The sequence below is a fragment of the Ostrinia furnacalis genome, unplaced genomic scaffold (genome assembly GCF_004193835.3).
Source record: "Ostrinia furnacalis isolate ACB-3 unplaced genomic scaffold, ASM419383v2 OfSCF0069, whole genome shotgun sequence".
Taxonomy (NCBI): Eukaryota; Metazoa; Arthropoda; class Insecta; order Lepidoptera; family Crambidae; genus Ostrinia; species Ostrinia furnacalis.
In genome coordinates this window covers 1,578,384-1,600,612 of record NW_021130308.1, presented here as the reverse complement: position 1 = coordinate 1,600,612, position 22,229 = coordinate 1,578,384, and the positions used below count along the sequence as shown (strand labels likewise).

Genomic DNA, 22,229 nt, shown 5'->3' with positions numbered 1-22,229 from the left:
GCCTGACCAGGAACATAAAATCCCTGGCATAGTGGGGCGTCAATTGCATTTATAGTGCAACACGGAGTACAGTCGTACTGTAGTTAAATTAATAGGCTAACTTTATGTATCAGGATTCAGGACTACGGGCTAATTTGATATTTTCATAAATTAACGAAAAAATATTATTATAGGTAACCTGATTTAAATAAATTAAATGAAACCATCAATCGAGCTAGTAGGATTTATTTTATTATTCATCAATAATCAAATTCAGAACTTGAATATTCAACTGCAATGTCTGCTCATGAACGCTTCAAACTCGGTACTTCTTTCCCAATCCCATAAAATTCAACACTTAGAAAGTGACAAAAAATTTTAAAATAGGTAGTTGAAACAAACCACAGCTAATTTTCATAGTGGACTGTACTATACGATAAACATGTCAGTCAATTTGACAACCTTTGTCGGAAACATTATTCAATGAAAATATTGTCCAAACCCTTAGTATTTCTTTTCGACAAATACTTTAACACATTGTGAACCACTTTTCTTTCACGACTATAAAAATATTTTAGCTATTTAATTCATAAAACCAATTGCGCACATTTAAAATAAACTTTGTTTACACTTTGACAGCAATAGACTGACATGCAAGGTGACATGTCAATGAAGTTTTCAGTTACTGTTGCCATTAAAAGAAATTAGTACCATTAGTTTTCCGCAACATGGCGAGGGTTTTTATGTTCCTGGTCAGGCTATACTTACATAAAATATCTTGAGAGATGGCTGATAACTTCAATCTATTTAATAACTTAATGTGAATTTTAAGAATGAATATTACTGATTACTGATTACTATTGCTACTCTAAATATAATGCATTATGAATATTGATTATGATCGATGACTCTCAAGAATATTGACATTTTAAGTAGCCATTTCTTTGTTAAATACATCTAGTTTCAATGAAACGGGAAAGGAGTTCTTTAATGGTGGTTGATGTTAGGAGGATACTAGTTTATGGAATTTGGTCTCATAGGAATCTGGGTGCACTTAACAAGATTGGTATATTACAAATTTATTATATGTTAAGGTATTATTGTGGCGAAAATATTAATGTACGTAATTAAATGATGAAAAATAAATGTTAAAGATATAATGTAGTAGAAAATAATATTATTGTTTTATTCGTCTATACAAACGTCGTCCTAAAAAAGCATATTTACCTACATCTGCTGTAGTTCGTCTTTTAATAATTAACTGCCCACAGTGAAGATAGAAATAAATCGGACATGCTTGCCGTTAGTAAGTAAATAAAACACCTTATTTCTTGGAAAAAATATAATATTTGTGCAAAGATGATGCAGGCGATCTTTGGACGGATCCGGAACACAGCAGTTGAGGTATTATGCCCGATCCTTTATTAGGAAGGTCCTCAAAGGTCCACCACAAAGGTCAAGAATAACGCTGAGGGTCGTCGCTAATCTGAGCATGTTCGCGAGCAATAGACCGTTGCTCTCCACACTGTGTTGGCGCACGCACAGACTGATGAGAGGCGCACGGCTTGACAATGTTACAATTTGACAATTTTAATCGACTGAAGCCCTCCATGGGAGCAAGCCAAGAGAGTATGGGAGCAAGATAATGGTTGCTCCTCGTGGTTGCCGCTATTGTCTGTCATATGCCTTTATTATTTACAACTACCTACATTATGTTTAGTTTAGGGTCATTAACACTTAAGGACTCGCGCCTTAATTTGTAACATCCATACTCGCTACCGGGTGCGCTGGACCCAGTATATAAAATCCTATGTATTTTTCAAAAACACTTAATGAAAGTAAAAACTACTTTATTAGAAGGATAATATGATATAAACAAAGACAATAGTAAACCAAATAGTAATATTTATTGCCTTTTTCTAACATAAAAACTTTTTAAAAAAATGAAGGTTTTTTGGCAAAATGAAGGTGATTTTTGAAAATTTCTGAAATTAGTTATTTAAAAAAAAACCTTGTATATTTTCGTAAACTACTATGATTTCCCTACTTATAATAATTAGCAATTAATGAGAAATTAGTGTAGAACATTAAAAAAATCACTTTATTTACCGGGTCCAGCGGACTCAAAGTCACCTTTTTCGTCTGTAGCAGTCAGATGCAGTGGGCTATTTGACGAGTACGACCGTTATTGGCCGTCACAGATCCATATCTGTGTTGGCCGTGCTACACTGTCGTGGAAAGGTACTAAGAGCCACAACATCGCAAACGTCAAAACTGAAAAGTTATTACAAAAAAATTGAAGTACTGGGTCCGTTAGACCCATTAGTGAGTCCTTAAGTGTTAAACTAAATAAAAAAAAACTTAAAACCGGCTGTATTGCTTAATGTCTTTGCCTTTTCCCTACAATAGAACAAAAAAAGTATGTTTTTTTTTTATGAATGGTAACCAAACATTTCTGTCGGAGATTTATTTTTGCCAAGCAATGGGGTGTTAGGCCGAAAATAGAATTTGTTAGCGTTAAAAAAAATACGTTCTTTTAGCGGTAAGTGCTAACACTGCTAAAAATGCATGAAAATGTCACTATTGAAGTAAGCAAACGTGTCCTCGCCGAAAACATGCTCAAGTTTTTATCGGTTGCTATGGCGGTTGCCATTTTGTTTACAATTTCTGACCAATTCTACTTTCGTACAAACGCCCCCAATGTTGCTTATTGTATTTGTACAGTGTTGAAACACTTCGGGTTTGATTGGTGTAAGTACTATACTCTATGGGTTTGAGCTATGGAAAAACCTTTTCCTCTTTTCGATTGATTCTATTCCAAATTATTCCGATTTTTTTTATTTCTTACCTTTGTCATAGAAAGCACATGCACAAGCCGTGCGAACCATTAAGAAAAAAGCGAGACCAAAAAAAAAAAGATATGTAAAAAAAAAGATTGTCAAATGCAAGTTGTTGAGGTGGGACAGTGATGTCAGTTTTGAGACAACAAAATATTTTATATAAAATTATTCAAAGATTTTCTATCGTATAAAAATACACGAAATGTGATAATTGTGACTGACCAGCTAGTTTTTTTAAACTGAAATTTGGTGCCAGATTTTGATGTGTTTACGGTGTGTTGGTAATTTATTGGATCACGTCTTCTTTGCTTATCCTCATTGTAGGTACCCTTACTCATTACGAAAAACTAATAGTTGTAATTGCAATACAATTATAATTATCTCAGGCGCGTCATACAGGACCGGTTGGCAATAATAACGGAGCCGTATCAACTGTTGCATTGCTTAAACTGTTTGCCTCATACAGATCAGTAACAACATTATTTGAAAAGTCACAGAAACGAGTAATGACTGCGTATCTAGTTGTAAATATGGCTCATTTCTAAATACTGTTTAATATTATTTAAACTTAACACTACCTACCTACCTTCAATAAACCTAATAATATTTTAGAAAATGTCCACGGTTACATTTTGTGGAAAAAACTGTTAAATTAAACTTTTTACTTAGTAAAAGTTGCAGTCTATGTTGGTTACAGTACACTTATTAGTAGTCAAGCCTAACCCTACCCTCTGTCTCAAGTTAGGTTTCTCGGAAAGGAGGAGGAAAATAAAATTACATTAAAATTTTTAATAAATGTTATTTGTAAAAGTATTTAAAGTATCAATTATAAAATTAGAGCTATTATTATAAAATTATTTGGTTGCTATGTTAAAAATAGAGCTTACATGTATTTACAGCTTTTAAATATTATATTTGTGTCCTTTGCCTATATTATCAGTTAACCAATGAGTGCACGATGTTCATAGAATCTTTATATTATTAACTTTCTTTTAAAAATAATTTTGCAGTATCTGATTTGTATGAAAGTCGTCAAAACCCTAAAAATGAGAAACGAAGATTTTCACACCCTGCTAAAGTACTTTTCAAGGTTAATGAATGTTTCATATATTTTATATTATTTCCTTAAAAGATATATTCTAAAATAATCCTTTCCTTACACCCATATTATGGCTAATATTAGCATTCAACTTTAAATTATTTTCACTAGAGACTGAATTAGATCTATCGACTATCCAACAATACATAGGTATGTTTAGTCACATAATCCTACATAATAATAAAATCTTCTTCTTTTTCGTTGCTATACTCTTGCCAGAGTGGTCGTCACATCAGGTCTGGTAGCAAGCCTCACAATCCTGAAATAGTCATCCACAAATCACTACCATGATGCTTGTGCTCATTACACTAAAATTCTTCTGAACTTAATTCTAAACAAAAACATTGCTGGAATTAGTGGTCCTTGTCAATCTCTAGATAGAATCATAATAAAAAGTGAGTTAATTAAAAGTTGCAAGCAAATAAATGGCAATTGTAATTTGAATTTGTAAAGGGCAGAGCTCACACAGAAAATAGTGTTTCTATTCACACTGGTACTAGTAGAGTCATCACCACCACAATCTATGTGGAGGCAGTGGGTTTACTACTTTACTCTCTTACCATGTGACACCTTGCCAGTGTACAGTCACTTTGTTTAGTCAAGTCTTGCCTATAAAAGCACCACAGTTGTTTAGCTAACATTAAAATTATTATGACTTCTGCATTTCTTTCTTTAGCACATGAAAGTCAGTTATTTGGTTAGCTAGATATAAATATTAAAACAGACTGGGTTGCACCATCTTACTTTAACTTGAACAAATGTCTAAAATCTGTCAAACTTCGTACAAAGAGCATCCTTAGACTTCTTGTACTTGCTAAGAAATTTCACTGTGTCTGCCGCAGACAAGACAAGAATTTCGTCAGACTTAGCTACGAAAATTTGTCACACAGTGCGCGTCCGTCGCGTCGCGTGTCGTGTCTAGCGCAGATAAGAATTATTTCTTGGTCAGCGCCAGAGCAATGCTTCGCGTAGAAACGACACGAATTATTGTACGCCCGGTGACTTTTCTTGCCGTGTACAAGCGGCCTTTTATTCTAATTTTGACCACTAACAGTTTCTAATTTAAATCAATGAACTCCTGTTGATGCGCGACCGAAACCATGGTATGAATACTTTAGGCTAATGGTTTGACATGATGATAGTGACGATTGTCTGATGGAAATTGTCGAGTTGATTCCAAAGATTTACTCAATATCTCTCAAAATTGGGACAGAGGGTAGGGTAAATTGTATTGATAAAAACCGTGTCCAAATCTTAAGGATTAGTGGCGTAGCGTGGCCTTAGACGGGCCCTGTATCAACATTTTTCAAGATCAAGGGGCCCCTTTTCAATTAAAAAGCATTTCAAAATAGAACTTCCCTTGGCAGTTATTGCCTACTGGCTAATTAAAAATTCGGCCCTGGGGGCTGAGGGCCCCTGTAGCCTGGGGGCCCCCGTATCATTGATACGGCTCATACGGCGGTAGCTACGCCCCCACCACGGATTTCGTCGACGTGAGTCACGATGACTACCTAACTTAAATTCATTCTGTGTTCAAAGATTTAGGAGAAAGCAGTAAGTTTTTTTGTTCGGTGTTTTTGTGAATAAAGAGAGCTAACTTAATGTTAACATGCACAGAGTTCCGTTGATTTTAATTAATTGTATGTGCTAATAACGTATAAAAAATTTAAAGTACTACGCTCCACAAGCAATGAAACGGATAAATCACGTCGTCTATCGCGTGTCTAAAAACACAAATCTCGATTTGAGTGCGATAATCTGTATTGATTATTATATTACGATAAAAAAGAGATAACGCGTGCTATAGTTTGCGGTCTTTCTTTTTCTTCGTCGGTTATGTCAGCCAGCAGTAAACATTGTTGTAAAGGCCCGAGTGACGTCACCCGCGGCCGCGTTGGCGTGTCGAGCCCGCGAAGTGAAGTCAGTCTTTTATCTCTGGTGACAACTGTAACAACAACTGGGATGTGATAATTATTGTCAACATTTTTTAATCATGTGTTTGCATTCGTTTGATAACGAACATGGTTCAAATTTAACTACCCACGTTAATTATCTGGTCAGTTAGACAGATATTAAGCATAACAATATCTAGCAGTGTTTTAATTATACACCTGCTAAGTACGCATATTATCATATTTATTGTAATCTTCAAATCTGTATCATATCAATCAAGTAGACGCAAATTAGGTATTGTCCATTACCCAGACAAACATGGAAATGTGTTTTCTATTTTGATTAAAGATTAATATGAACTGAATTAATTTACCTACTACAGTTGCTTTTAGTGCCCAAAAATACTATAAAACCGAACGAATCAACATTTTTATAGCGTGATTTAAAATTCTTGCTGCGCCATCTATGTGAGGAGCGAGAAGTTGATTGTATATTTGCATAAACGTTCCTAAAGCTAGGGCCAGCCGTAAGTAATTTTCATACACGTAAAATAAAATGCTTTTCATTAAACATAAAGAATTAACGGCATATTATAGGTATCTCGTGATCTAAATCTATGACCCATACATAATGTTTCACAAGGTTGGCAACTATTTGATCATGGGTTTGACGACACTAAAATCATCATGGTGAATGTTTTCATAAAGTCCCTTTATCACGTGATTAAACACTCATAACAAGTTAGTTATTGTTATTTATGCTGTATTGGTCGTTGGTAGATCTATTTACGTATCTCGACGTCTATTTATAGAATGTGATGTCATGTTTGTTTGGGCAGTACCCAATGATATTATATAAAAACCATAGCTGGGCACCGTTAATCAAATAGTTAACTTCGTTAATCGTTAAAACGTTAATAAAAAAATTAACTTCGTTAAACGTTAAAACGTTACATTTAGCAATGTTTAACGCAAGTTAACGTTAAACGTTAATCCGTTAACAGATAATAAAACGAAAAAACTAATTGTATGCAAGGTTCAAATATTTTTTTAGTAACAACTGCATTTCAGAATAAAAGCTTGTTTTTAAAAAAGTTTTATAATAAATAAAAACAACAAAAAAAAATCATGTATTATCAGACAAAAGCAGTCCATAGTTTGGAATAGACTTTCTCAATCTCAGAGCCTTGGTTTAATTCGTCGTCTCAGCCAAATGACGTCCACTGCTGGACAAAGGCCTCCCCCAAGGTTTTCCACAATGAACGGTCCTGCGCTGCCCGCATCCAGGCTCTTCCCGCGACCTTTACCAGATCGTCGGTCCACCTAGTAGGAGGCCTGCCCACGCTACGTCTTCCAGCCCGTGGTCGCCACTCGAGAACTTTCCTGCCCCAACGGCCATCGTCTCTACGAGCTATGTGCCCCGCCCACTGCCACTTGATTTTAGCAATTCTGCGAGCTATGTTGGTTACTTTGGTTCTCCTGCGGATCTCCTCATTTCTGATTCGATCACGCAGGGAAACTCCGAGCATGGCCCGCTCCATCGCCCTTTGGGTGACCTTGAGCCTTCTTATGAGGCCCATAGTAAGCGTGTGAATACTCAAATACGTCCCAATTGGGACGTCTTGTGTTTAGTCTTCGTGTGGCCTGCGTCGTGCGCAATCGCGTGCGTACCACACCGTAAGTTCCTGTTCTTACCAAAATAAATAAAAAATGCCATCGTGTGTGTTTCGAAAGTGTACCAATTATGACTCTAAAGTAAACAAAATACAAGGGATCTCTTACCACATGTGATTATGCAAAATTATTTAGTATTTATATTTTCAATTATTTATGCAAACAATCAAGACGCCATGCGCCATGTTCAAGTTAAGAAAGAGAAAGCGATCTTGTTTTGACGTTAGAGCGATAAGGATGCGTGCGCTGCGGACATAGATTAGTTAGTGCAGAATCGTTAAAACTATAGCTATCTCTTTCATTTGCGTGCTATTTCGTATCTTTTGTTTCACTTATCAGTTATATTTGTCAATGTGTGCAATTTGGAATAGCTCGGCACGGATTAAAATCGTAATTTCTATGAACGTAACATATCTATAGTTCTATAATATCATTGGCAGTACCCAAATCATACATTTGCTTTTTAGTTTTCTGCACCAATCTCAAACAACAATGTTGTACGAGTATCGAAACTTGGTTCAAATAATTTATTTCGGAAATCAGGTTCCATAGAATAGGCAACATGCCGCTTGATGTTTCTGAAAGTGGTCAACTTCGTAAATCCAAAACTCAGTGTTGCTATGCCATTATTTATTATTTTCAAGGTCAACTACTTATTACATCAAAATGTGTGTTACTGTGCTATTCCAAATTTCCAAAAAAATGTTTTCTTCAACCTTTTCAGAGTCCTCAATACTGATGGTTGTGGTGATCTCTTGTTAGGTTTCTTCTCTTGTACCCAGGGGCGTAGTTACTGCCGTATTAGCCGTATCAATGATACGGGCCCCCCGGCCTACAGGGGCTCCAGGGTCGGACTTTTTCGGATTAGTAAGAGTAGTAGGCAACTGTCTAGGGAAGATCTGAAATTTTGCAATGATCTTTTTTAAATGAAAAATACCCCTTTGATCTAATGACCTTTTTAGATGGGGCCCTTACTATCTATTTACGGTCAGTAACTCAGTATTATAGTCGCATAAGTGAGTGTGTTTATTGTGATATAATCAGTATTACAAAACCTGCAAATCGCAGGATTTGTTATACTGATTTCCAATAGTAAATGCCTAAATCGATTTTCTTCTTGTAACTGTTAATGTCCATTTTATTGAATTTAATATACTTACTTATGCAAATGATGATTACCACTAGCAACTGCAAGTCAAGTGCGTTGCATTAGCGCTGCAGTTTGTGTGGTTGTGGCCGCCTGGCCTTGCGCGCACGCACTCGTATCGATAGTACATTAATCTCAATTAGGCACCCGTGGGCGTAGCTTGATTATGTACAATGTATTTAACAGCTCGCCCTCCATGGATTAGACATTAAATATTCATCAACATTTCGTGCCAAGTTTATTCTCTTGTACCCGATTATTACAATGATGGCTTGACCTTTCTGGTAATTGTTGTGCTAAGGTACCTTTCTTTATCATTGTCTAGCTAGGTATAGGTGCACTGATGCTTTGTTTGCTTCAGCCGGTATTTTTCTATTTATAGAGCGCGAGCTGTCCGATGGCTATTCAAACAACATTAGTATTAGTCTATGTATAGTTATAGAATAATAATAACTTGTACTGTTTATTGATGTCTAGAGTGCCGATGCGCATCACAAACAAAAGTTGTTAAGAGCGTTGTCACATTTTTCATGCAGAAATCGAGAATTTGGCAGATTTCGAAATGATTTTAGTCATATAATTTATTGTTATAGCTTCTTTTGACTTATACCATCGTAATTATCATACGTTTTTCCGGAATGTCTATTGACAAAATCTCGTTCAAATTGGATTTTTGCCTACGAAAACAGCGAATTTCGAAAGCCCGATTTCCAGGTAACTCGCGAAGGCACAACTTTGAACTAATATTACAACAAATTTATTTCTAAGTAAGAAGATAGAATGTATTCATTAGAATAAGCATACCCTGAAGAAGAAAGTGTATTGAGAAAATTTTGATGTTTAATTCATTAAAATGCATTTTTATCATGTCTAAGATAGTCAAAATTCGAGAAAATTACTGCAAGAAAACAGGTCAGATCTCATAATCTAAAAGTCATTTGGCAACATAAACTACTTTATACTTAAGAAGAAACATAATACTATTATTGTGTGAAAAAGAAAAAATATCTATCTTCAATCTTCAAATGAAAAATTAATTTGAAAATACTATAAAATCGGGTGCATCAAATGGCATAAATCAGTCGTGCTTTGGCACTCGTAGACGCCGGGTCTATGTCAGTTGACTGCCCACTGACGTATATGCGTCACGCGTGATTTTTTCGTAAATTGTAGTATGATTGAGTACTTTTGATCCGCAAGTATTTTTAATTTATTTGTTTAGGTAAATCGGACTTGTAATTTCTTTCTTTTCAAACTTTTTCGCTTACGATGTTTAGTTACGAGCTCTTTGATGGACACAGATATTAAAGATAACGTTTAAAAAATGGCACGCTCGTTTTCATACATTTCATTATATTTATTTAACCTATCCATATTTATGTGCGGAAACGTCACAAAACAGAATAAATTTTATTTTTTCCATCCCGTATCATAAAAACTAAAAAGTCAAAAGTAAAATTTAAATAGTAAATATTTTTCATAAACAAGCTTTTGATGCTGTAAAAAGAATAAAATAAAACATAAATTCTTTCAAACCCATCAACTTATTACTTTACTCAATTTAAAGATTAAAAACTTGTCGCGGGATTTACTAGTGTAAAAAATACATTAATTACGTAACTTGATTTTGCTAAAAGTCTGATCTGAGAAAAAATCAAATAGGTAAATTATACATTATTTCTTTATTATGATGTATGATGTACTGTCTTAGGTACGATACAACTACGGATTAAGATCGTTTAGTCGACGCAGCGTTGAAATTGTACAGATAAATGCAGTTTGCGCACTCACTACGCGACGTCAAGCAATAAAAACCTAAATTTCGAACGCCAACTTTTTGCTACAACGCTCTTAAGTCATTACCTACATCGCACGCTTGCGATTTTTCTGTTTTGAACAGCCAGTGTTACTAAAAAGGTATAAATGTACAAACTCTTAAACTTTTTATCCAGAATCTAAGTTCTATTAAAGACGGAAAGTCTAAATTGTTAATGGTTTGCCTCATGCCGCATCATAATCGTCTTGTCTATATTTACTGTCAAGAGTGCTTACCCATAAAGAATCTAATGACAATTGGTGTAATTAACGACAATTGGTTGTTCCTACCTCTAATTGAACCGCTCCAAAACGTTGACGGATGTTCATCGGTGAAGCATTCTTGCGTCAATATCTCCAGCTCTCATTGATTCCGAGCCGTGGCCTTGGCGTAATTGTTTTGAATTACGCAGCACATTACCAATGCACGAATATTCAATCTATTTCATAACAGGGTACTTTCGATTTAGCTCTAGTGGCCGCTCGTAACTATTTGTCTGAGTGGGAAATCTTGAGACAATTTAATGAATCGTCTGAACTGGCATAGTACGCCGCCTGTGATCGTAAAAGATGTCAAATATAGATCACTTAGTAGTAGGACAAATACTACATGCTCAAATAACTCTTATCATTTTAGCAATGAGGATAAGCAAATAGGAGACGTAACTAATATAAATCCGTTTTAGGTTCGTATTATGCAAGCCTGGAATAATTTACAAGCGAATGCCAAAATTATGCTACATGTGCGATGATATTACAGCAACAAAATTACAATGACATTACCTAATTTAGTGCAATACAATCAATAATTATAATGTGACTTAATGTGATATCACTTGAAGTGACTTAGTGCCTTAAGACTGATTGTTAAATATAATTTGACCTCCAAGTAAATGCTGTTCGATGGATAACGAAACAAAACCAAATTTAAATAAAAACGCTAAGAAGAGTGAATATAAAAATGAGAAAAAGAAAAAAATGGACACCCCAGAAATTAACATAACTGTGACCGAACCGAGTCTCCCCGCGAGCGATAACGAAGAACATGATGAGTCAGGGTCATGTTCCTCCACTGACAGCGAGGATTTAGTCAATGCCATGAATTACAATACCATCACATCACTAGCAGCTTTAAAGGATATTATTCAGGGCGATGGAAGCGACACACCAGAAACGGATAGTTTTTTCCAGCATTATTTTATGAACCACTGCAACAACCTCTCCAGCCGTAACACTAACGCAAACCCACCGTTATTATTCTCTGAACGTCGCCGGTTATCACAATGTAGAGAAGAAGACGAGGACGATGAGAAGAAAGACAATGATTACAAACCTACTATTTTGTCTGCCTTTTCGGAAATCACATTGAAAGAGAGTCTGAATGCTATTGCTAAAGATAATGATAAGATCGCAAGCGAGACGAATCATGAAACTGCGGTTGATGTAGATGCACAATCTGGTGAGAGTAATGAAGTTAATGACGGTAGTGCTCCACCAAAAAGAACAGTAATAGGGCCGCGTCATAAGTTTCTTGTGACCACCACAGAGCCTCCCACAGTTCGTCCTCCTGTGGAGCGTGCCCTACGTTCGCAAGTGCATAACGCGCATACTGTTCACTTCGGCACTAAAGGAGCAGAAGAACAAAGGCCAAGTGTGCGTTCTATTTTTACCGGACAGAATCTCCACCGAGATAAAAATTATTTTGATAGTAGTTTAATAGAAATAAGATCGTCAGTTGAAGCTTCGCCTACGACTGTTGAAGATATATGGGTGAAAAGAGCTGATGTTAAGCAGGTAAGGATCCCATGTTTACTATTAATGTATAATAGTTCAGTTTTATTTTAATGCGATAAATTAATTGTTCATGCTTTTAGGCACCACCAAAAGTAGAGCCTATAACAACGCCAGTTGATGCAGTGAAGCAAAATGATATACCGCAAACAGAAAAGTCTGCTGAACCAGAGCGCACCCGATCAGGAACTTGGGGTGCCCAAAGCACTCGCAAAGAGAAAGAGGCTGTTAAGAAGACTCCGAAGAAGGAAAATGATGTGCGGAAGAGTAGCGACGAAAGGCGGCAGAAGCGTGGTAAGTAATCCTGGAACAAATGAATATTATAACCTTCATGCTTGCACTATTTATCTCAGATTGGTACGTCATCTGTTGCTAAGGATAGATAGGCACTTCATGATCATGAAGTATGGTCATTTTAAAGATAAATGCTTTTCAAATGACTTGTGTGTGACTTGCCGCAGATTATTCTTAATGGATTTTACTTGGCAAGTGTCATTACAATCGTGTTTCGCCTTAATCAGGGTGCCGTAGCAAGGGATTACGTAACACTTAGTCATCTGTACTAATATTATAAAAAGGTAAAGGAAAAAGGTAAAGTTGAGTCTAAGTATGGATGTCATCTTTGTTGAAAACAATAAGGAAATCTGAAACTGATGATGACTGATAACAATTATTAATCACCGACAGCCAAATTTTAGGATATTACTAAGTTTACTCGATAAATGCGTTCTTTTTAATTAAGGTTGTGGTTGTAAATCACAGATATTCACAAGAAAATGAAAAAAGCTGTTGTCTGTTTTTAAGACTTCAGTGAATTTTTTCTTATCTTTTGATAGAGTTTCTATAGAGGCAACATAGGTCATGATGTTTGAGTTGTGCTGCTGTTCAGCTTAATATTTGTATGTTTGCTACTGAACAGTGTGGTACGTTCCGAGTCCAAATGGCTATAAATATGTGCTAAGTGTATTGTCAAATAAACCGTAACTGCCGTGTTGTGTGCAGGTAGTAAATATAGATTTATTAGCAGCGATGAGTGTGGTAGTACCCCGGCGTGGTTGCCAGGGACTGAGCCGCCTATTGAGTGTCGCTGACAGAACTTGGCACAGCGCCAAGCGTCTAGTCTTAAGGATGGACGCGAGAGTAGAAAGTAGCAAAACAACAACTTCTTTAAAAATATCCAAAACGTGTCCAATTCACTCTTTGAAATCAAACAGACGTGTAACTTTGATCGCAGCAATGATATGGCAACATTAAGTCGATATCTTAAAACGTTTTCTTTCAAATGCAGATAAATAGTAAGAATTCCTTTTGTTGAAATTACTACGCAATTTGTTCTATGATAAGCGCCTAAATGAAATGCTAGTACCCTAGTAGGTAATCTATTCTAGGCAACATAAAGTCGACGTGCGAACGTCATCGTTTGAAACTAGATTTCCAATATTTAAATCTAAATCATATAACCTTGGCTACCTCCATTACATCAATCGGCCGCCTATTTGCTCGCAAGTTATCTTGTCCGTTACAATAAATGACAGTAATGTTTCTTGTGACATGTAATAATTGCTAGCATTACATGGTACCTACTGTTCAGATTTCATGTCGTGTTAGTACTATTTCTAAATAGCTGACCCTGAAGTGGGTTTTATTTTTGTCATATAATTTTTCTTTTACCTGAAAATATTTCTTAACATAACTATGTTTGATTTTAATCGCTATCAAAAACAAGCTCAAGTTATTCTATGATTTTTTTAGTTAGGACTCGGCACGCTTGAGCGCTGTATCATGTAGCAAACAGAACACGGTCCTGCTGACGCGTCTGTTAAAAATATTGTGAAGTGGCAAGATACGTAATGTTGCCTTTACCACTGGACGATCAGATGTTGTCTGTTGTGTGTTTAATTGGTCTGCATCGGCACAAGTGCGCGGATTCCGTTGCACCATGAATTATACATTACGTTTTCTACTCGCTGGTCGCGCGGCTCCATTGGCCACACGGAACGTAAACACGGTGTAGTCGGCTCGAATATAAACCAGTCCAGATTCTCAGCCACGGTTCTACGTTTTTTTTTCTAACCGGGGCAAAATTTTAGTGAGTTGCCTCCCAGCGTTTGAGATGCTTAAAAAAATGTCGACGCGGTCATGACATTGGTGTACTGGTAGAGGGTTCAAAAAGTAACTGGGCGTATAATTATAACTTACGCTTTAAGCGCCCCTTTCTTTCCATTTAGCGGCCCCTTTATGCTTACGGCCCGGGATGAGGGCCCCGGTTTGCCCCCTAGATCCGTGCCTGCTCATTTTTAGCAATTCTCCATCGCTAATTGGTTTTTGAAATAGAGAGCAGACTTTATCACAAACCTCTCAATTACAACACTCGTAAAAAAAAAATTCAGTCGCACTCACAAATAGAAATCAATCGATTCAAATAATTAATTGGTAAATGTATGATCGGGAAAGCCGGGCATGTTAAGTGACAAGGCTAGGCATAAAAATAAGCCACACAAATATAATTGTGCCGCATTGACTTTAATTTTATACACAAATAATATACGCGATAAATGAAGTGCAGATTTCTTTCGTAATGTAAAATTAGAAACAATTAAGCAACATGCTAACAAAACTGTATTTATTTTCCTTGATACATCATATAATAGAAATATCTCTTTCAAGAACCACGAAAAGAAACAGATGTACATTAATTTAATTACTTATTGATTGATATTAAATAGAATCAATGGAAACAGTCTCGTAACAAAACCGCCTGACCGCGACCGACTATGTACATGTAGATTTTGACATAGATATTGTGATGATAATATGTTCAGCTTTTTATTATTATTTTGACACAACACTAGGATTGTTAAAACAAAAATCAAGCGATCTATGACGTCACAACTTTGCCAGTTTCTCATATTAACATAACAGCTTGAAACGTGAATGCTTATAGTAGTCATATCCATTAATATGCATAAATGTGAAATAACTAAAAAAATATACATGTATTACTAACTTTCTATTCAATGCGTACTATAGTTATTTTCTGTATTGTTCCCTGGATTGGTTAAAAAGTCCTATTTAGCTTTTTGGTTTTTTAAATACTCTCAAATAGTGGATCAAAATCCTGAATTAATTTCCTTGAATTGTACTGTTATAATACTAATTTGATAAAAATATTTGTGTGCATATCAGTTGTAGAACGGTATTTGACCCTCGTTTATTTTATGCTTTGTGCCCGTTGACGCCATATCAACTCCTGTGTACTCAGGGTCATTAGCATAACTAAACTTGAGAATCCCCCGGCTTAAGTTCCCTTTTGTGGAATGAATAGGGATTTCAGTCTCATTCATGGCCATAACGTCGGTATAACGGCCTGTGTAGGATGTAGGTCAGGGTCGTCTCATCGTGTGCAATCCGAGCTTCGGTGCAGGAGATGCAGTTGCAAACCAGCTGACTTAAACTCATGTGAACACTTCATGTGTGGAATGAAACGTTACTAAATCCTACCTGATTTTGAGTTGCACCTACCTGCACCTGATATTGTTGTCTCTAGAGACGTCTCACCTTATTTGATAGGATTGCTGAGCCATATTTGTCTGAACCAGTAGTGTTTGTGAATCCTGACACAAAAAAATAATTTTCTACATTTTGTTTTGAAGTGAAGAACTCCGGGCACACAAATTGTTTTATGAAAATATGAACAAAGCTAGGAACTCGTGATAAGGATCGTTTTTGCACGCGAACATAACTTGCATTCGATAGGTTTGTATCAAATAAAATGAGGACGTGATTGAAATAATAAGAAATGTTAACTAATATATTATTCCAAATACGTAACGTTTTAGATAACCGATTCGAAGCAAAGTGATGAGAGCTAGATACTTGTATAGTGAGTCATATTATTATGTCGAGCACTTGATGGCTTATCACGTCTGGTTCTAATTCCTTTATTTCCGCATTATAATTTTATAGTAAGAACATAATTAAATTGTGCTCTATAAAATTGTTTACTTACTTGAGGACTAGTCTAGAGAGAACATTATTTAATTTAATAGATAATATTAAGCAATAAAGATGTAATTCCAACGCCATTCATTTCATATTGGACTTGTGCTGTCACGTACTATGTTGGCAAAACACCTTGTTCGTTATTCTGTTAGTGGTGGTTGCGGAGAGCATCAAAGGTTTTTATATCGAAGATATAGTGATTTATGTTTAATAAAACTGTTTATCTGTAAGTTGTGTGGGTATGCTCTCAAAATGTTCCAATGACTTTTAATAGAGCTATGTTTCTTCCTGTGACTAGTAAGCGCATACATTTTGTAATATAAAAGCTTAAGCCACAGACCACCGGTTTTTAGTTGGCCGATAGTTGGGTCGGTTAATCAGTACTGAGATGTTTTTTTTTTTCATTTATTTGGGAAGACAAACAGCTTCACAATATGTATAACTATAAATAATATTACTTACTTACTAGGATTACAATTGTGAAACCAACCACGTCATCCACATATTTTAAACGAGTAAATTACGATGAGAGTGGAAGGTAATATTATTGTATATAATATCTGAGATGTATGAAAGTGCGCACATTTCACCGATTTGCTATCGGTTCATTCTTCATACAAATTCAAATCGGGGCCCAACTTTTGGCCAACTAAAAGTCGGTGGTCTGTGCCTAGGTTAAAACATGTACAATGTAGAGTTGATGAACATGTTTTTAAGAGGGGTATTACTTCTTTTTCAGAGCAAAGGCTAGATGCCGCCATCACGCGAAGCACGCAGTCAGTGGGAGAGCGCAAGCGCAGGGGATCCGCAGACGAGAGCCAACCGCACCTCATGTACCAACAGACTATACATGGTAAACACTTTTTTTTTTACTTTGAAACCACCGCCAAAGCATAAAAGTATCCAGGGCAATTACGCACTGTATCATCATCATTCCAGCCACAGGACGTCCATTCCTCAACATAGGCCTACCCAATGATTTCCGCACTGCATACGATCTGAAAACTACAAATAATACGGTCATATATCGCCTGTCCGCATCCAATTCTTACTCGCGAGTCGCGACTAAACTACTGTTAACTCTAAACTTAGTATCATCTATACATACATTTTGGTATTCTTAGAAGACTCGGTTTTTCTTAGTGTGTGGTTATTTGGTTTTCCACTGTTTTAACCCACACAGTAATCCGTCTTTAAACGTGAATAGAGTTGTGAACATAAACAGGCGACCTGACCCTACTGTTGTTACTTAGGGCCAATAAGTCTTTGGAGGTCTTCATTATGAATGTGATATGGTGGTGGTTTATCAAGGAAGCCCTTACAAATCAAAATGCTCATTCAACACTATAAAAGTATACCACAACAATTTGAGGTGATTGCTGACATTTGAAATTTTGACTCGACCTTTGGTCGTATTGTATAGCTTTGTCCCTTCAAAAGCACCTAAAGAAACCTCAAAACATTACGAGGGAACTTTTTAGCACGTGTTAGGGGTGACAATAAAATGTTTTTCTTGTAAATTGTGTTATAACGTCACAAAAAGTAATAAGCCTTTATTCGGTTACAGGAACCACCGGGGTGAGCCGACGGCCGGCTCTCTTCGACATATTCAAGTCTAAGCCGCGTGCCAGTGACGCTAAGAAACCACCGTCCATCATGAAGCAAGTCAAAGCTGCTGTACAGGTACCCATCTACAAAAAGTTCGTTTGTTTCAGCCAAATAACGTCCACTGCTGCGGACCAAAGATTTCCACATCAACCAGTCCAAAAATTGAAATGAAATAATGTTTTTATCCTCTGTCATCAAGATCACGTGAGCCGCACGTCAGAAGCTTATGTTCTTTAGCGTTTATTAAATAGAAAACAATAAATGAACTGCATGACTGCTTCTTTCTGCGAGAAATACGGATTCATCTTTTGTAAATTACTTCAGCCTGGCTTATAAAATAGATGATAATTTATCGTAGGAGTCGTTGCAAAATTATTTAATCAATTCAGTTCATTTTCGGTTGTAAAATGTCACGACTCGTTTTTCGAGTCGTCCCCTTTTTGCATTCGCTTGCTGAGCGCGGTTTCAAGAATTCCCGAGCTCGAATCATTGATTGCAGAATCGTTATTCAATCCAGAAATTCCTTTGAAAGACCCCAATTTTATTCAGGTGCATCCTTAATAAATCGCCCTCATCTTGCAATTTGTCCTTGAGATAGCAACGTGCGTGTGTTGAATAGCAACCAAAAGATGCTTTGTAAAGATTCTATGGTCATGGTCAAGTATTGAACAGTCAAAACATCTTTTTGATAATGGGATAGGGTTAATCGACTACTTACAGTGGTCTTTATATCAGTTCTGAAGGGAACCGGTCGGGCACCATACATAGGTGTCCTGTAGACAGAATGATTTATCTCCAGTTAGTAGCAGTTTCCCCTTGTCTGTAATCACACGTCATAGGACTGATCCGCGACAATGTTCAAGCGTTTCTTGGTAAGAAACTACTGGAACTACAGGTCAAACCGAGTCAGTACCTAAATTGTGGGAGCGGAATGGTAGGGTGTTTTTGGATTTCAGATGTGCTTCAGACTTGTAATCTCTGTCATGTCATGTCATCCCTCCCGTGACGCCTATGACGTGACGATACCACAGTCACCGACTCAGTTATGCTAGACCTGTAGCATCTGGCATGCTACTGCCTTTGCTTGCTAGCTTAATCATACTCTACTGCAGTGGTTCCCAAACTTATTTAGTCTACTGCCCACTTTGAGAATAAATTATTTTTTAGCGCCCCCCATTTTTGTAGTCAAGAGTCGAGCTCAGTCGATGTCTAAGAGTCCTCCTAGTACATGACGCCTCCCAAGCCTCTACACAACGTCCCGATTTTTTTCTGGGTCTCTTACCGCCCCCTTTTAAGCCTGCAGCGCCCACAAGGGGGCGTTATCGCCCACTTTGGGAAAGACTGCTCTACTGGTTCGGAGTTGACCTGTGATTTTTGGTAAAATAAAGTATACGAATACCTCCAAACCTTCACAGTGTGGTGTCCCAATTTGGTAGGCAGTGCGTATAACTCGTATCATAGTTAACAAATAAGTAATGGGATTTCGTTCTTCGGACGATGAGCCGGGTAGGTCCGATTTGTTATATGACGCTGAAAGCAGGCGGCTCACGAACCCTGACACCAAGATATGTGAGAGTCATCATCTCAGCCATAGGACGTCCAATGCCGAACATAGGCCTCCCCCAATGCTTTCCATGTTACCCGGTTGGTAGCGGCTTGCGTCCAGCGCTTTCCTGCTACCTTTATGTGAGAGTATTTATCGAATAATCAGATTTCTAGAATGTTGTAATAATCCCATTGCAAGGTAGCACGTTACTGCTCGGTTCACTTTCGTATCGTGTACTACTATTGTGTTTTAATGTACCTATTTTTGTGATGTTCAATTGTAATAGATGTCTTATTTATTTCCAATTTAATTTACATAATTAACTAATTCCTGCAGATTCGTATCCGCAGTAAAATTCAGTATGACACTAACTCACTAATGTTTAGATCTTGTATTTTAGAATTCATGTATGTATTCATAAAACGTTTGTTTTTCAGAATATGACCAAGTCTTCGACGCCGGCCAAGGAGACAGCCAAGCCAGACTCAGCCAAGTCAGATGCCAAGCCCGAAGCATCCACTTCTGGGGCCTCCGGAAAAACTAAAGATGGGTCTGCCCACCCGCACCCTGGGAGCCATACTAGGGTTGGTATTAATAAAATAGTTTTTCTTACATTTCTTTTTAGCATTCACAACATTTTGTTTATTTTTTTTAACATTTGATTTTAATCTTTGGCATGCTAGAACGTTTAAAGAAATGTTAAGACGTCTACCTTTTACTTGACGAATGGCAACACACAAGCCGTGTAAAGCCAAAAAAGAAAAAAAAAAAAAAAAAAAAAAAAAAAAAAAAAAAAAAAAGACGTCTACCGAAGCTATCTTTAAAGGCTTGGGTAGACTAAACGCGGGGCAGTAGCAGCGCAGTTTGAATGCGGGCCCGCGCAAGTTGTAATACAAAAAACTCTTTGAAGTGTGTCACACCAAATTTGAACGCGGGCCCGCGCTCCAACCGCTCCGCGCCGCGCCGCACTGCAACTGCCGAACGACAAACCAGGCGGCACGGGAGCGGGACAGAAGCGGCGCGAGCGCGGGCCCGCGCTGTTGTATTAATACGGAGGCCATATTAGCATGACACACCGGAGGCAGGGCGGTAGCAGCGCGTTGAAAGCGGTTTTCGAATATTAAAATTTTTGACAACCGCCCGCTTCGCAACTGCTTTGAAAGTGCGCTGCTTTCAGTGTGCCTCAGCCGCGCTGCAACTGACCCGCACTGCTTCTGACCCGCGTTTGGTCTGTGGAAACCTTAATTTGTTTATTAGATATTAAGTTTTATTTAGCCTCCCCGCAGACTACAGACTTTTAATCGGTCGATAGTTGGGCCCGATCCCGATTCTTTGTACAAAGAATTGGCCAATACGAATGTGCACATTTTCATACATGTCCAATTATCCATACATGATTTGCAATCTGTTGCTATACCTTAATAAATAAAAAAATACTGATTTAACTGCCCGACCCAACTATCGGCCAACAAAAAGTCGGTGGTCTGCGAGTAGGCTTAAATTCAATGTTTTCCAAGGTGTTTCTGGTTTGGTTTGGCAACAAGGGTTACCAAGGTCAAGATTTACCTAGCCCAAGAGTTACCCCTAGGTAACTCTTGGCCTACCAAGGGTTACCAAAGACTGCGGCGTACCAAGAACAACGGGTTACCTGGGACAATGGGTTATTCTTGTTTTGTGTCAAATAAACATTTATTCTATTCCATCCTCAGTACTATCACACGGTGACCGCGTCCGCGACGAGGCGACCGAGCGCGATGGCCAAAGTGATGGACATCTTCAGGGGACGCGCTTCGATGCCTGGGCAGACCGTCGCCATGGAGGGGCCCGAGAAACGGAAACAGGTGAGTTTGAACCCTATAAGCAGGTCATTAAGGACTACGTTAAAAGCCGCGCGGGCACACGCGCGTGTGTGTATCGAAATATACATAGTATGAGCACTTGAGAAGCGCAGTGTGGCAGGGCTATCGGCCTGCATTTGCGTGCAACATCTTCGCCGTGAAACCATGATAGCGAAACGATTTCAATATACATCTCTGCGTATACTTCACCACGATGGTAATGTTGTGATGTGATTGCAGAGATGTATATTGAAATTGTTTCGCTGTCAATGTTTCGCGGCGGAGGTGTACTACATGTGTAATAGCCGGATGCACGCGGCGGGTGTCCATTGCAAGTTTTCGTAGCGTGAGCTCGGTCTTAGGTCCCAGGGATAGTTCAATCTCCTTTTTGTTAGAAGATTTGGACAACACCTCTCGCACTGGCCAGACTGGCCACTGGCATCTTGATACTTTTTGTTACCACGGCACACCATAATAAATCATCACAGGTAACAGAGTTGTAATGTTTGATTGTTGTGATCAAACATTAATAGGCGAGTTGGCTATGCTAGGCGCAATACTAAATAGTCCATTAGGGCTCCCTCTATACCCTACACAGAGTAATCCTTGATAAGCACTGCAAGCACCTAGAGAGCTGTTACTCAAATAAACTCACAGAGGGCGCTGATTGCCACTACTAAATTGTTTTATTTACTGTTGCCGTTGCTTACTTTATAAAAAATCGGGACATTGACCCCACGTGTTGGGCCTTACACGATGCCTTATCATGATAGGGATTTGTTATCAAACTATAAAAAAATTGGACACTTCAAGTACAGCCATAATGATACGACTTTTGATGTTAACTGTCCAGAAATACATGAGATGGCGCTAGTATTTTACTAGCTTTTATTTTGCTTTAAAATGGCATATGGCGTGACCAGTGTCTTTAGTACCCGACTTGCTGGTCACGCCATGTTTTTATGGTCAGTAATGCATGGGTTTTAATTTTAATAAAT

The 22,229-nt window shown here is 37.6% G+C and overlaps 1 protein-coding gene and 1 long non-coding RNA gene across 8 annotated transcripts in view; one reads left to right on the top strand and one right to left on the bottom strand.

Moving 5' to 3' along the window:
* Positions 1 to 2,925: 2,925 nt before the first annotated feature.
* Snf4agamma (SNF4/AMP-activated protein kinase gamma subunit) overlaps positions 2,926 to 22,229 on the top strand; it is a 100,647-nt gene continuing 81,343 nt past the window's right edge. For 3 of the 7 annotated variants that reach the window (XR_003657004.1, XR_003656998.1, XM_028322832.1), the window contains exons 1-7: positions 2,926 to 3,092; positions 11,133 to 12,240; positions 12,321 to 12,531; positions 16,979 to 17,092; positions 17,807 to 17,922; positions 19,831 to 19,977; positions 21,103 to 21,234. Coding sequence is in view for 1 of the 7 variants with exons in the window: in XM_028322832.1 (XP_028178633.1) it covers positions 11,350 to 12,240; positions 12,321 to 12,531; positions 16,979 to 17,092; positions 17,807 to 17,922; positions 19,831 to 19,977; positions 21,103 to 21,234 (1,611 nt within the window). In the remaining 6 variants the exon portion in view is untranslated. Of the gene's footprint in view, positions 3,140 to 11,132; positions 12,241 to 12,320; positions 12,532 to 16,978; positions 17,093 to 17,806; positions 17,923 to 19,830; positions 19,978 to 21,102; positions 21,235 to 22,229 lie in introns of all 7 variants that reach the window. The other 4 variants (XR_003657001.1, XR_003656999.1, XR_003657000.1 and 1 more) reach the window with 4 other exon arrangements.
* On the bottom strand, positions 8,100 to 8,950 carry LOC114366069 (uncharacterized). The gene is made up of 2 exons (XR_003657005.1): positions 8,645 to 8,950; positions 8,100 to 8,383 (listed from the first exon to the last, which is right to left on the bottom strand). It is a non-coding gene; the product is annotated as an uncharacterized LOC114366069 (long non-coding RNA).